Source organism: Aulonocara sp. 'chitande type north' Nkhata Bay, linkage group LG15, assembly GCF_057382095.1.
Source record: "Aulonocara sp. 'chitande type north' Nkhata Bay isolate Kocher_YH1m ecotype deep benthic linkage group LG15, A_spYH_male_GT1.1, whole genome shotgun sequence".
NCBI classification, from domain to species: domain Eukaryota; kingdom Metazoa; phylum Chordata; class Actinopteri; order Cichliformes; family Cichlidae; genus Aulonocara; species Aulonocara sp. 'chitande type north' Nkhata Bay.
Genome location: NC_141358.1, coordinates 17,889,902 through 17,902,098, shown reverse-complemented (window position 1 = coordinate 17,902,098; position 12,197 = coordinate 17,889,902). Strand labels below are relative to the sequence as shown.

General features: G+C 39.5%; 1 protein-coding gene across 7 annotated transcripts in view; it reads left to right on the top strand.

Annotated features, from left to right (window-relative positions):
- ryr3 (ryanodine receptor 3) overlaps nt 1–12,197 on the top strand; it is a 114,271-nt gene that overhangs the window by 79,290 nt on the left and 22,784 nt on the right. For all 7 annotated transcript variants that reach the window (XM_086264738.1, XM_086264736.1, XM_086264734.1 and 4 more), the window contains 23 exons: nt 823–925; nt 1,036–1,156; nt 1,876–2,045; nt 3,435–3,655; nt 4,075–4,165; nt 4,378–4,518; nt 5,088–5,251; nt 5,358–5,436; nt 5,625–5,714; nt 6,268–6,411; nt 7,305–7,367; nt 7,458–7,533; nt 7,632–7,755; nt 8,073–8,188; nt 8,293–8,360; nt 8,454–8,575; nt 8,708–8,757; nt 8,839–8,899; nt 9,034–9,272; nt 9,588–9,669; nt 10,714–10,844; nt 11,003–11,121; nt 11,850–12,048. In XM_086264738.1, the coding sequence (XP_086120864.1) occupies nt 823–925; nt 1,036–1,156; nt 1,876–2,045; nt 3,435–3,655; nt 4,075–4,165; nt 4,378–4,518; nt 5,088–5,251; nt 5,358–5,436; nt 5,625–5,714; nt 6,268–6,411; nt 7,305–7,367; nt 7,458–7,533; nt 7,632–7,755; nt 8,073–8,188; nt 8,293–8,360; nt 8,454–8,575; nt 8,708–8,757; nt 8,839–8,899; nt 9,034–9,272; nt 9,588–9,669; nt 10,714–10,844; nt 11,003–11,121; nt 11,850–12,048 (2,774 nt within the window). The remainder of the gene's footprint in view (nt 1–822; nt 926–1,035; nt 1,157–1,875; nt 2,046–3,434; nt 3,656–4,074; nt 4,166–4,377; nt 4,519–5,087; nt 5,252–5,357; nt 5,437–5,624; nt 5,715–6,267; nt 6,412–7,304; nt 7,368–7,457; nt 7,534–7,631; nt 7,756–8,072; nt 8,189–8,292; nt 8,361–8,453; nt 8,576–8,707; nt 8,758–8,838; nt 8,900–9,033; nt 9,273–9,587; nt 9,670–10,713; nt 10,845–11,002; nt 11,122–11,849; nt 12,049–12,197) is intronic.

Here is a 12,197-nt window from a genome sequence, read left to right as displayed (position 1 = left end):
TATTTCATTGCCTTTGCCCAGCAAGAGAACAGTGAAGAGAAAGAGAGAGGTAATTGCTGTTTGAAAGTGGAGTTTTATCAAATAATTGTCTTTTGTTCTCTCTCTTTAAAAAAAAAAACCTCCTACCAAAACAAGAAAATCTTCTTAATTTACTCTTTATTTAGCAAAATATAATTTACTTCAGCAGCTAAATTCACATTCATGTGTTTGAAGACACATTTAAGAACCACAAATTTTTTTTAAGCGATCATTTATCTCGGATGACTTTGACATTTTTTAAAAAAGAGGGGGAAAAATGAAAAACTTTTTCAACTACTGGAAAGTCTTATAATGCAACTGCAACCCAGGTGTTATTAAAGCAAGTCTTGAATAAAAAAATATCAGAGATTTTAAATCATAATTGGAGCCTAAGGACAGTATGAAAAAAGGTACTTTTCTGGAAGAATATGTAAAAGAAAGGAATACATTATCCCTGGCATTGGCTGTTTGTCCCTGCCTTTCTACATAAGTATACAAAGCCTGTAACACTGACTGAATTTTAATGTTGAAAGTTTGTATGGCCTGAAGTGGGGAGAGAGATTGGAAAGCTGCTCAAAATCAATATGTGTAACAGAATAGCCTGCAAGGAGATCATGTATTGTGCCAAAACATTATTATAAATGCTCACAAAATTGCCCAATTTACTGCGCCTCTGTTGCCCGCCGTATCCTGAAACCACGCTGCAGAGCTTGTCTGCAACTTCCAAGAAATGTTTCTCGTGTTCAGGATAATATTTATTATACTGTGCGTATAATTTTTATATAGTGTGTTTGTCTGTTTCAGGTCTGGTGAGGAGGAAGGGGAAGTGATTCACATGGGCAACGCCATCATGTCCTTCTACTCTGCCCTCATTGACCTGCTGGGACGCTGTGCTCCTGAGATGCATGTAAGGCCTTCTACAACAGCCTGAGCTGAAGAATGAGATTCTGTATACTGTCACAGGGACTCTTATGAGAAAGAGATTGTTTTTGTTTTGTGCCTGTGCATCTCTTACAGCTTATCAATGCAGGTAAAGGTGAGGCGCTGCGTATCAGAGCCATCCTGCGCTCTCTGGTTCCCACTTCGGACCTGGTGGGCGTCATCAGCATCCCCCTCAAAATGCCTGTCGTTAATAAAGGTATGCCGGTCTAAGTTTGCTTTAGGCAGTTTCTGATTGTTAAAAGGAAACGCATAAACAGAAGTGAATTAAGGTGAGACGGGAGGTCTACCTGGGGAAAGAAAAATGTTGTTTAGTTTAGATTCACGGCTGAAGGTGCACGGTAGTCTGATTAAAAATCTAATTTATACTCTACAGGCAAACCTGGGCTGCTGTAGATCACAAACAGTTTTTGCCACATCCTGCTGAACAAACATGCCGCATTACCTTACTGCCTTTCGGCAAATAATAAAAACTCTGCCTGGTACAGCATGTGTGTCGTGCTGCCAGATTAAGGAAGCTGAAATAATTTCATAACTCTGCAGAGTATCATCACAGCTCTGCTAACTGGACGTATATTATTGTAAGTGCCTTTGCAATGGCAGGAGACATCACTTAGGAGAGAGCCTTTGCTTCCCTCTACATCTCTGTGGAAAACCAATATGCCTACATTGTGTTTTTAGTACCTTTCTACTTTGTGCCTTGCTTATAAAATTATGGCTTACAACGATGCTCAACAGCAAGAACACCAGAAAATAAATACATTTCACATTTATGCTTGGTTTCCTCAGCTTATCGTGTCTGGGATTACATTTCCCTTAAACTCTAAAGCCTAATTTTATTCCGAAATCATGTTACATTTGAAACTTTCTTCAGTGAATCCCTTTCATTGGTTTTTGTTTTGCTCCACCAACCTTCAGATGGCACAGTGACCGAACCGGACATGTCAGCTTGTTTCTGTCCCGACCACAAGGCCCCCATGGTGCTCTTCCTGGACAGAGTTTACGGCATCGAGGACCAGAGCTTCCTGCTCCAGATGTTGGAGGTTGGCTTCCTGCCTGACCTCCGAGCCTCGGCGTCTCTGGATACGGTAAGTCCTAGAACATTCACGACACACACACTTTCACCTTCAAAGTCCCATTTTGTCAATGACTACCTGCCAAAGAATTTGTATCCACTTCCTGAAAAAGTACATTTTAGTCTCTGCAAATACAAAGGATGTAAGCTCTAGTTGTACCTGACAGGTGTAATCGTCTCTGTCGTCTCTGCTCCTGTTACATTTTTGAGATCTTAAGTCTTTTGTCATTTACTGATAATGAAATGAAGGTTTCTAGTTTGCTCATCAAATGTGCCACAGAGGGAATAAATCTTATCAAACATGAGCACCGATTGCTCAGAACAGTTACTAAGCCTGTTGCAAATTTTCAGAAATATTAACATAATATTCGGCCTACTGATCAGGTCACCCTTAGCTTTTAAACAGTTCAGTATAAAAACTTCACTCAGACTACATTTTTTCATAACCCAGTTTATCCGGTCATTTGCTACACAGAACGATCTGGGAAGTTGCGAACACTTTGAAAGAAATATTTTGGTTGAATTATCCATTTGTCAGTCTAGCACAGATTAACAGTCAATCAAATCAATGAGCCAGAGGATCCTGAAAGTGGCAAAAGGGTAAAAACAAGCTGCAGACCGAGGAGCTTTGATAGATGATAAGAAACTAGATATAAAGTTTGAATTTCCTTTGGTGAGTTTTTGCTCTTTGTAAGGAGAATTTGTGCATCGAAGGTACACACTTGGAGTCATTTAAAATGACTTGACAGGTGATTAAGTGAACCCTTGCTCTCATCACACTTACTACATACCCAAAATATGTTATGTATGTCTTATGTATAGTCTATGGATCAAATATAACGCAATATAGTCTAAAACAGCGAAGTAATTATCAACTAGTTCAATTATGGTTATTTTCCTTTAGTCCTTTACTTTGCTCCGTTATTATTCTTTTGTTTTTTAAAGGGAGAAAATTGTGAACAAATTCCCACCTTCACTGCTCTTAGTGCAGATTCATTTTCTACTAACAAATTGTCTTTCCATTATTTACGGTTGAATGGCTCACAGTAAGCCGTTTCCAGTTTTGAAAAGTATCCATCCGGAACTTTTTACATTTGGAACTTAATTTACATGCAAAAGGTAAATGACACCATCACAAACACCACCTGTTTCCCACAAAAATAACAAGAAGCTACAGAAAGACTTCTCAAACTTTGGTTTTAATGAATACAGTTATCCCCGCCTGTGACATCAGTGGAAATTGAAGCTCTTCAGCTTTGCTGTCATTTTCTGCTTTAAGAGAACTGCATAATATTTACATTTGGCGGAACCTATAATCACTTCCACCTTCTGTTAATCTCTGCGTGTAGAGATTGGGCTGCTCTTCCTTTTTCAGTTACATGCATTGTTCTCTGTCTCACAGGAGGTGTTGAGCACCACAGAGACTGCGCTGGCCATGAACAGGTACATCGGCTCAGCTCTGCTGCCTCTGCTGACCCGCTGTGCCGCTCTCTTTGGCAGCACAGAGCACCACGCACAGCTGGTTGACTCCACGTTGCAGACTATCTACAGGCTGTCAAAAGGCCGCTCACTCACCAAAGCCCAAAGGGATGCCATTGAAGAGTGTCTGCTGGCAATCTGCAAGTAAGGCTTCTTTAGCTTTATTTAGTCTTAGCTGAGTTAAATTAAAGAAATCCGGATTTTCCCCCTGCTGGCCATTAAAAATAATGCAGGTTTAGGGCACTGGCTTCACTTTTCAAATCTTTCAATGGTTGCATCTTTTGTTTGTGTGTAAAATTTTCAAATTTTGTGTGATGGTAGAAAATTATAGCAGCTCAAGCTGCTTTAATTTTGGTGTAAATTTAACACATTTAGCGTGACCTTGATCCATGTCCTTACCTGGACTCGTGCAGCATGGTGCGTAGAGTATATGCCTGCTACAAGGTTACAACATAAAAATTTTCCTTCTCACAGTTCTTAAAATATTCTTGGATGTGAGCACATGCACATAAGAGAAAATCATATTCCGCCTACACAGATGTAATTCTGCACTTATTTCACAGACACCTGCGTCCCTCTATGATGCAGCAGCTGCTCAGACGTCTGGTGTTCGACGTTCCAATGCTCAATGAATATTGCAAGATATCTCTCCGGGTGAGACGCAAAACACTTTCTTGTTAATATGTGTTTGATGTATGAGTCAAAAAGGTTATTGAAGAAATAACACAGGCAATCACTGGAATGTAAAATTTGGGAACCCGTTGTCTTCCTAACTTCCAGAGTTAAACAACATGATTGTAGCAATCGCAATTGGAGTGTAAAAATATTCAGGAATTTTTGTGCGCGTTTGTGTTTCTTATTTCTAGCTGCTGACCAATCACTACGAGCAGAACTGGAAGTACTACTGCCTGCCATCTGGTATGGGCAGCTTTGGTACTGCCTCTGAGGAGGAGCTCCTTCTCACCAAGAAACTCTTCTGGGGAATCTTTGACTCCCTTTCTCATAAGGTACAGCCAGGAATTTATTTATAAGTATTTATTATTAAAGATGAGCTGGCCCAGTGTGCATAGAGCTGTAAAAATTCTCTGTATTTTGCGTATTTGTTGTTCTCCGAGAATGAACCAGGACTAGAAGTGGTATTTTTCTGATCCGCATTTTTGCAGAACAAAATGTTTGGTAGCTGAGTGGTGCTTGTAAAACTCTGTTCTCCCATATTTAATATATATATATATATTCTTATTTATTTATTTCTTTAAATCTTGAGTTTTCAACACTTGAGTGTGGATCTCCTGAGAGAAAAGTTCTCAGTAGTCAGAGGCAGTGAAGTGAAAGCTCAATGAAGTGCTTGTGAGCAGTGCAGCTGAGGCAAAGCCAAATCAGATGAATCATTTATCAGTCTGTGACAGGTCACTACATGGTGCAGACTTTTCCAGCTTTCATTTTCATTCCTTTTTGGGAGGGGGGCTGATCCTACTCTGCTCCACTGTAGTTGTCTCAGCAGACACGTTCTGAAAACATAAAAGTGAAATGGTGAAACGTCTAAGCACCCCTTTCCCTCTCTTCTTACATTTTGTAGAAATATGATACTGAACTTTTCAAAATGGCCATGTCATGCCTGTGTGCAATCGCTGGGGCCCTGCCTCCAGACTTTGTGGATTCCAGTTTAGGTGCAACGCTGGAGAAGCAGGCATCAATGGACGCACAGGGTAACTTTGACCCCAAACCCATCAGCACTGCCAAGTAAGTGTTCTAAAAATGCAGCCTTGTTAAAGCAGCATGTTTCATGTCATGTTTCTAAATGTTTTTATTCATATGTTATGACTTAAACACAATTTTGACTTTTCAGTATCTCCCTTCCTGAAAAACTTGAGTACATTGCCAACAAATATGCAGAGCATTCCCATGACAAGTGGTCCTCAGAGAAGGTTCGTGCCTTCGTGTTCTCAGTGTCTTCTTCACTCATGCTTGGAGTCGATTTATGTTATAAAAATCCAAAGAAATGCAAAGTTGTAATTGTACTTTGTAGTCTCAGTCATTTTACTAAAACAGTTTACATTTCATGGTTTAATAAAATGCGAGATGGTGTAATTAATTGAAATAAACTGTGTTGCAGATGTCAGTGGGCTGGAAACATGGAGACACTGTGGATGAGCAGGCCAAAACCCATCCACTCCTGAAGCCCTATAAATCTCTGAGTGAGAAGGTACGTGCACATTAGTGCTCACACAGCTGAGAAAGCTGGTCACCCTTGTTGAAGAATGGCACCTTGACAGCTTGAGAGTATTTCTGATGAGGCTTCTGTGAACAGTGGCTGGATCAACCAAAGGGGCAAATGCACCACTCGGGTTTTGTGTCAGGTGTTGGGTCAAAAACGAGAGGTGAAGGCCAAATATACTCTGTAAGATAAACTCTAAAACTCCTACTAAGGTAGCCAGAAAATATGCAAGGGTGGAGCCACAGACAAACAAATTTATACACTATCAAAGGTGGACAGACACACACACTTATGTTCTGAAAACTCTCTGAGGCGGTTTACTGAGACGGCAAGAAAAAAGCCACATCATAAGTAATGATTTTACAAGGACATTTTTATCAGAAGTTTGAAAAGAAATACATGTGTGTGTGTTTGTTTGATTTTTGTGTAAATGTTTTCACATTTTGTTAAGCTGTGACATCTGGTCTATAGGCCTATTCTATATAGCCTGCATGTCTTCTACAGGACAGAGTGTTAGACTGTGAATGTGTTCATTCTGTAGGAGAGAGAAACATATCGCTGGCCAGTGAGAGAGTCACTGAAGAGCATGTTGGCTATGGGCTGGAACATTGAGAGGACCAAAGAGGGTGAGGCGATGTTCCAGCAACGAGAGAGCGAAAAACAGCGGAAGATCTCGGAGTCCCAGGTAACACATTTATAAATGTTTCCTTTTGTGATGCATATTTACTATCTCATCAACTGACAACAATTCCCTAGACGCTCCTTTTTCATTTTTCTGTCTTTGGTGATTCACGCTACAGAAAGCAGACATCATTTATAACAGGAGCCCATTAAAAAGTAAATAGCAGGACCACTGTTGTCATGCAAGAATAATAAACACCAAACAACAGTCCCAATGGCTTGTATCAGTAATGAATACAAGTTTAATGAAGGCTTCATTTCTCAAGACCACTTTTTTAATGGAAATCTGTGTTTTGGGAACTGAGAAATGTCTGCTTTGTTTTTAACTTAAAGAATAAAGAGTCTTTTTTGATCCATAGAGAGTTCAAAGCACGTACTGTAGTAAAATACATAAAAGAAAATATTCACATTTTTTCAGACTGGAGATATTTTTACTGCTAGTCTTTTCAGCGTAGCATTTAAAACACACATTTTAAGCGTGGGTAGGGATCATTTTTATTGAGTCAATGAACAAAAATTCTACAATTAACATTTAGCAGATCTTAAGAAATATTCAATTAAAAGCCACTGATGCAGAAATGCAGCATGGAAAAGACTTGACTATGAGTAAAGTGTGGATATATGCATATATTAGCATTTTGTCTGCAACATTTACTTGCAGATGTTTTTTAGTAGCCTAAATGATAAATCTGCTGGATCCAGTAGGGATGACAGCAGAAGGGCAATAAATGAATTTTCAGTCTGTTAGTGATGTTGGCAGTTAAAACTTCTCCGTTTGCTGTTCATAAATCACAGCCATCCATCTGTATTATCTTTTGCTGTTTTTTGTTAGCTTTTGCACATTTTGCCAGCTAAAACGCTGATTCAAAAGCAATTTGCTTCTTTTTTACTTTGTAGATTAATGGATTCAGTCCCGCTCCAATGGATCTGCACAATGTCACCTTGTCGAGAGAGCTGCAGGTTGGGTTTCATTTGACTCTTCCTAAATGTTCCCATGTATCTTCTAATACAAAATACAAAAAACTGAGAAAAGCTGCACTTTTTCTGCAGGGCATGGTGGAGGTGGTTGCAGAAAATTACCACAACATCTGGGCCAAGAAGAAGAAAACTGAGCTTGTCAGCAAAGGTGTGCAAATCGTAGTGAAGTTTTATGAACAGCAGTCGAGGTGTTATTTATTTGTGTTCAAAAGAAAGCGCCTGAAATGACTTTTCAATCTTGTCCAGGAGGAGGGACCCACCCACTGCTGGTACCCTATGATACCTTGACAGCTAAAGAGAAGTACAGAGACAGAGAGAAGGCCCAGGAGCTCTTCAAGTTCCTGCAGATTAGTGGCTATGCCATCACAAGGTCAGCCTCCTAATGCTCATGTTTTAAAGAAATGAAAATTTAGGCAACTGTATAGCACTTTACCAGTGCTATACTGAAAACTTGGGGAAAATCCTAATGAGCACTTCTGCTACTATGGATGCTTGTTTCCACTACTGGAAAAAGCATTTTTTGGCTGTGTTGCTGTCTCAAAATTTTCTGTTATTATCTCAAAATTTACAGTTAGTACCTTAAAGTTTTGACTTTCTGAGTCAAACTGCTGAGTAAGTTGAAATTTTGAGATAATAAACCAAAGATTTGACTCTTGACTAGTAGTCAGTAGTGTTTCTGTCTCACAGAGGCTTGAAGGACATGGAGCAGGATTCATCATCAATGGAAAAACGCTTTTCTTACAAGTTCCTTAAGAGGTTGCTGAAGAATGTTGACTCTGCCCAGGAGTTCATTGCTCATCTTGGTAAGTCTGCTGCATTTTTATACGCAGATGCTGATGTACTTTTTTTAGTACTGTTCAGTGCTAAAAGCCTTGGCTGACATTGGTGTTCAACATCGTTAATCCAGAGGCGATGGCCACCAGTGGGAAGACCGACAAATCCCCTCATGACCAGGAAATCAAGTTCTTTGCCAAGGTTGGGAGCTCTGTTTGCAGCTGAGCCACTGATGTGCTGTTGTAGTTACTTTTTTTATTTTTATTAATTAAAGTGTTTATTTCTTCTCCCCAGGTGTTGCTTCCCCTGACTGATCAAACATTTAAAAACCACTGTCTGTACTTCCTGTCTACACCTAGTAAGAACCTGAGCAGTTGTGGTTGTGCCTCCAATAAAGAGAAGGAGATGGTCACCAGGTACTGTGATCATGTTTTTGCTGATCAGTGTGTTTTCTTGTATTTTCATAAAGCCCTTTCTTGTTTTCTTTCACTCGGTTGCTTTTTCCTAACATCTTCTTCAGTTTCGTTCTTACTTCCTTTCTTTTCCAGTCTGTTCTGTAAGCTGGCAGCTCTTGTCAGACACAGGATTTCTCTCTTTGGTAAGATTGCTTCTGTTCATATGTTTGTGTGGCTTTTTGTTTGCAATCCTTTTGAGTATCTACATTAAATATATCCCACAGGAAGTGATTCAGCAATGATGGTGAGCTGTCTGCACATCCTTACTCACTCACTTGACACTAGGTAAGTGCGTATTACTTCATAAGACTTGTAATAAAGCTCAATAAAAGACACGCATGTATTATCTTTAAACCACTAACTCATAAAAAAAGTATTTTTGCATGCATACTAGCCTTTCTGTTCCCTCCTTCCTACAGAACAGTGATGAAGACTGGCTCGGAGCTGGTAAAAGTCGGGTTAAAGACTTTCTTTGAGAATGCAGCAGAAGACTTGGAGAAGCTGCTGGAGATGCTGAAACTGGGAAAGTTCATGCAATCCCGTGCCCAGATGAAGAGCGTCAGTCAAAGCATAAACTATGTGACAGTGGCACTGCTGCCTATCCTCACTGCCCTCTTTGAGCATATCAAAACATACGAGTTTGGAGTGGACTTGCTTTGTGAGTTTCCATGCTCAGTGTTTGCTGTTCTCGACTGTCTTTTTTTATAGTTTTTTTTCATACTGTAGTTATTTATCATAGTTAGCTAAGAGAAAAGTGAAAAGAATAAACAAAATACAGTTAAATACACCAAAAGCGAGATGGGAAATAGTTGATTTAGCCTTCTTTATATTCCCAGTTTGCACAGAATTCCTATTATATGGATTTTCTAATAGAAATATTCTAATATATTTTCCTATTTTTTGTACTGGTTTTCCCTCAAAGTTTCTCGTTTCTTTTTGCTGATGTTTAATGGATGCATGTTATTTGTTTCAGTGGATGACGTCCAGCTGTCTTGCTACAGAATTCTGACATGTTTGTACTCTCTGGGAACAGGAAAGAACTTGTTTGTGGAGAGGTAGGAGGCAAAACTTTTCTAATACAGAAAATCGGTATTATACACAGGTAAGTATGATATGGCTGACAAGATGTGCACTGTAAGATGGACCCACACACGCGATGGCTGTGTTCACAGTTCTCAGTTTTTATTGTCATGTACACACACAATGCCACAGTCTCTACTTAGCGCTGGTCTCAGCTCACACACACCATGCTCGTCTTTTGCTTCACTACGAAAAGAAACGACACTGTTATCATTCCAGTCGCTACCACCTGTGGCTTCACCTGCCTCCTGGCACCACCCCTCCCCTGCAGCTGAGCCCAGGACCACACCTTCACCACATGCACTTATTAAATACTTCATTGTTTAATGATGTACTTTGATTTATATGGCACATTTTATGGGAAAGGGCATCTGTTACAAAATTAAGGCAAAAATCAAGCCTACTGTTTAAGTTCAAGCTTCCATTAAACCAGTCTGATCCTCAATCTTGGAAGATCACCTGATCTTCAGTTCACATAAGCTGACACCTTTCTTTGGATCCAGTTGATAATTTCATAGCTCCTTTAGTCTGCCACAGCTGCTGGGCATCTGCAAGCCACTTTGCAACCCACCTCCACCCAAGGATCTCCTTTTCACTGTGTTTCTTCTGTAATCATTGTAGTGGTCTTGACTGAAATTATACATTTTTGTATTTTATATAGATCTACTTAAAATAGTAAATAACTAAATAAATAGAAATGGTTCCCCAAAACTAACATCTTAAAAAGCTGCTCTGAATGAGAAATTTTCAGCCAAGTCAAACTGTAAAAATAACAGCGGTGAAGTTTTAAAGTTTTTGACTGCAAACAGGGGAAAGGGGGGGGAGGGAGTGTTTAAAAAACAAACAAACAAACAAACACAAGCCAAAAAATATGTCTTTGCCTATTTCCGGCACCTGTAAAATCTTCCACCTTGCTCTTGTACATTTTGACATTTGACTTGTGTCTTTATCTGTGTGCTTATTTTGCATAAGTAATATCACACTATGCAAATTTCCATGTTGATTTGTATCATAAATAGGCATCTGCCAGCACTGGGGGAGAGCCTGGCGACTCTGGTTGGAGCCATGCCCGTAGCTTTCCTGGAGCCTCATCTAAACGCTCACAACCCACTCTCAGTCTTCAACACCAAGACCCCTCGAGAGCGAGCCAGTAAGAATCTCCCTGATCCTCATTTTTATTTTAATTTGATTGTTATTATATAATGTATTTTGATAAACATATACTATTATTAACTTGGCGGTTTTAAGAATGCCAGCTTTTAGATAGAATCTCTGTGATTAATCACAGCGATTGTTTTCCTGTTCTAGTCCTGAGTATGCCTGACACAGTGGAGGAGATGTGCCCAGAGATGCCTCGTCTTGACAAACTTCTCAAAGACGTCAATGATGTGTCAGAGTCTGGTGCTCGCTATAGTGACATGCCACAGGTCAGAAGAGTTTATGGGATATTAGTATTATTAAACAAACATCTGGATTATTTTTTTATTGCAACTGCTGACTACTTTTTTACTATTTAATTTGTAAAAATGTGTATACACACACACACACACACACACACACACACACACACACACACACACACACACACACACACACGTAGGAAAATATTTAGTATACACATCCAGAAATGCATACACTATTATATATTGTACATATATTTATTAGTTTCAGGTTGGCCATTCTTGTATTTTGCTCGTTTGTGTTGTTGTGTTTGCACATCTCTGTTGCTTGTGGGGCTCGCACACAAGAATTTCACTCGCATGTGCTGTGCCAGTGTGCCTGCACATGTGATGTGACAATAAAAGTGATTTGATTTGATTTGGTTTGACTTTACATGCTATTAGTTTGTATTATTGGAAGTGCTCAATTCAATGTGAAGTATAAAAGGTCAGGCCACTGGAAGTCAGGCCATCTCAGCCTCAGCTCCATTAATTTTGATTGTTATTATAGTTATTATAAGTGAAATAAAATATTAACTATCCTTTTAATCAACTGGTATTTTATTTAATATTATTGAATAAATGTAAAATACGACATACAAAAAACATAGCAAAAATATAAAATCAATTCTGGAAGCTGTGCATTGATAATCTCACTTATGTCACAGTACACACACTCTGATTCAGACATTCAGCCTTCTGCCCATTTGCTGCAGGTTATAGAGGTAATCCTTCCCATGCTGTGTAACTATCTGTCCTACTGGTGGGAGAAAGGTCCAGAGAACTCGCCCCCAGATACTCAGTGCTGCACCATGGTGACCTCTGAACACCTCAGCATCATTCTGGGAAATATCCTCAAGATCCTCAACAGCAACCTGGGCATTGATGATGCTCCTTGGATGAAGAGGATTGCCGGTAAGCCCCCAGTATTATTGTTAGAGAAGTCAGTAAATGTATTCCAGTCGCGGGATTCTAATAAGTTATTTGGAGATGCTGTCTAACATCTTTTTTCCAGGGATCAAGGGATGACTTTTCACCTGTGTTCTTTAAAACTGTGACTCAGA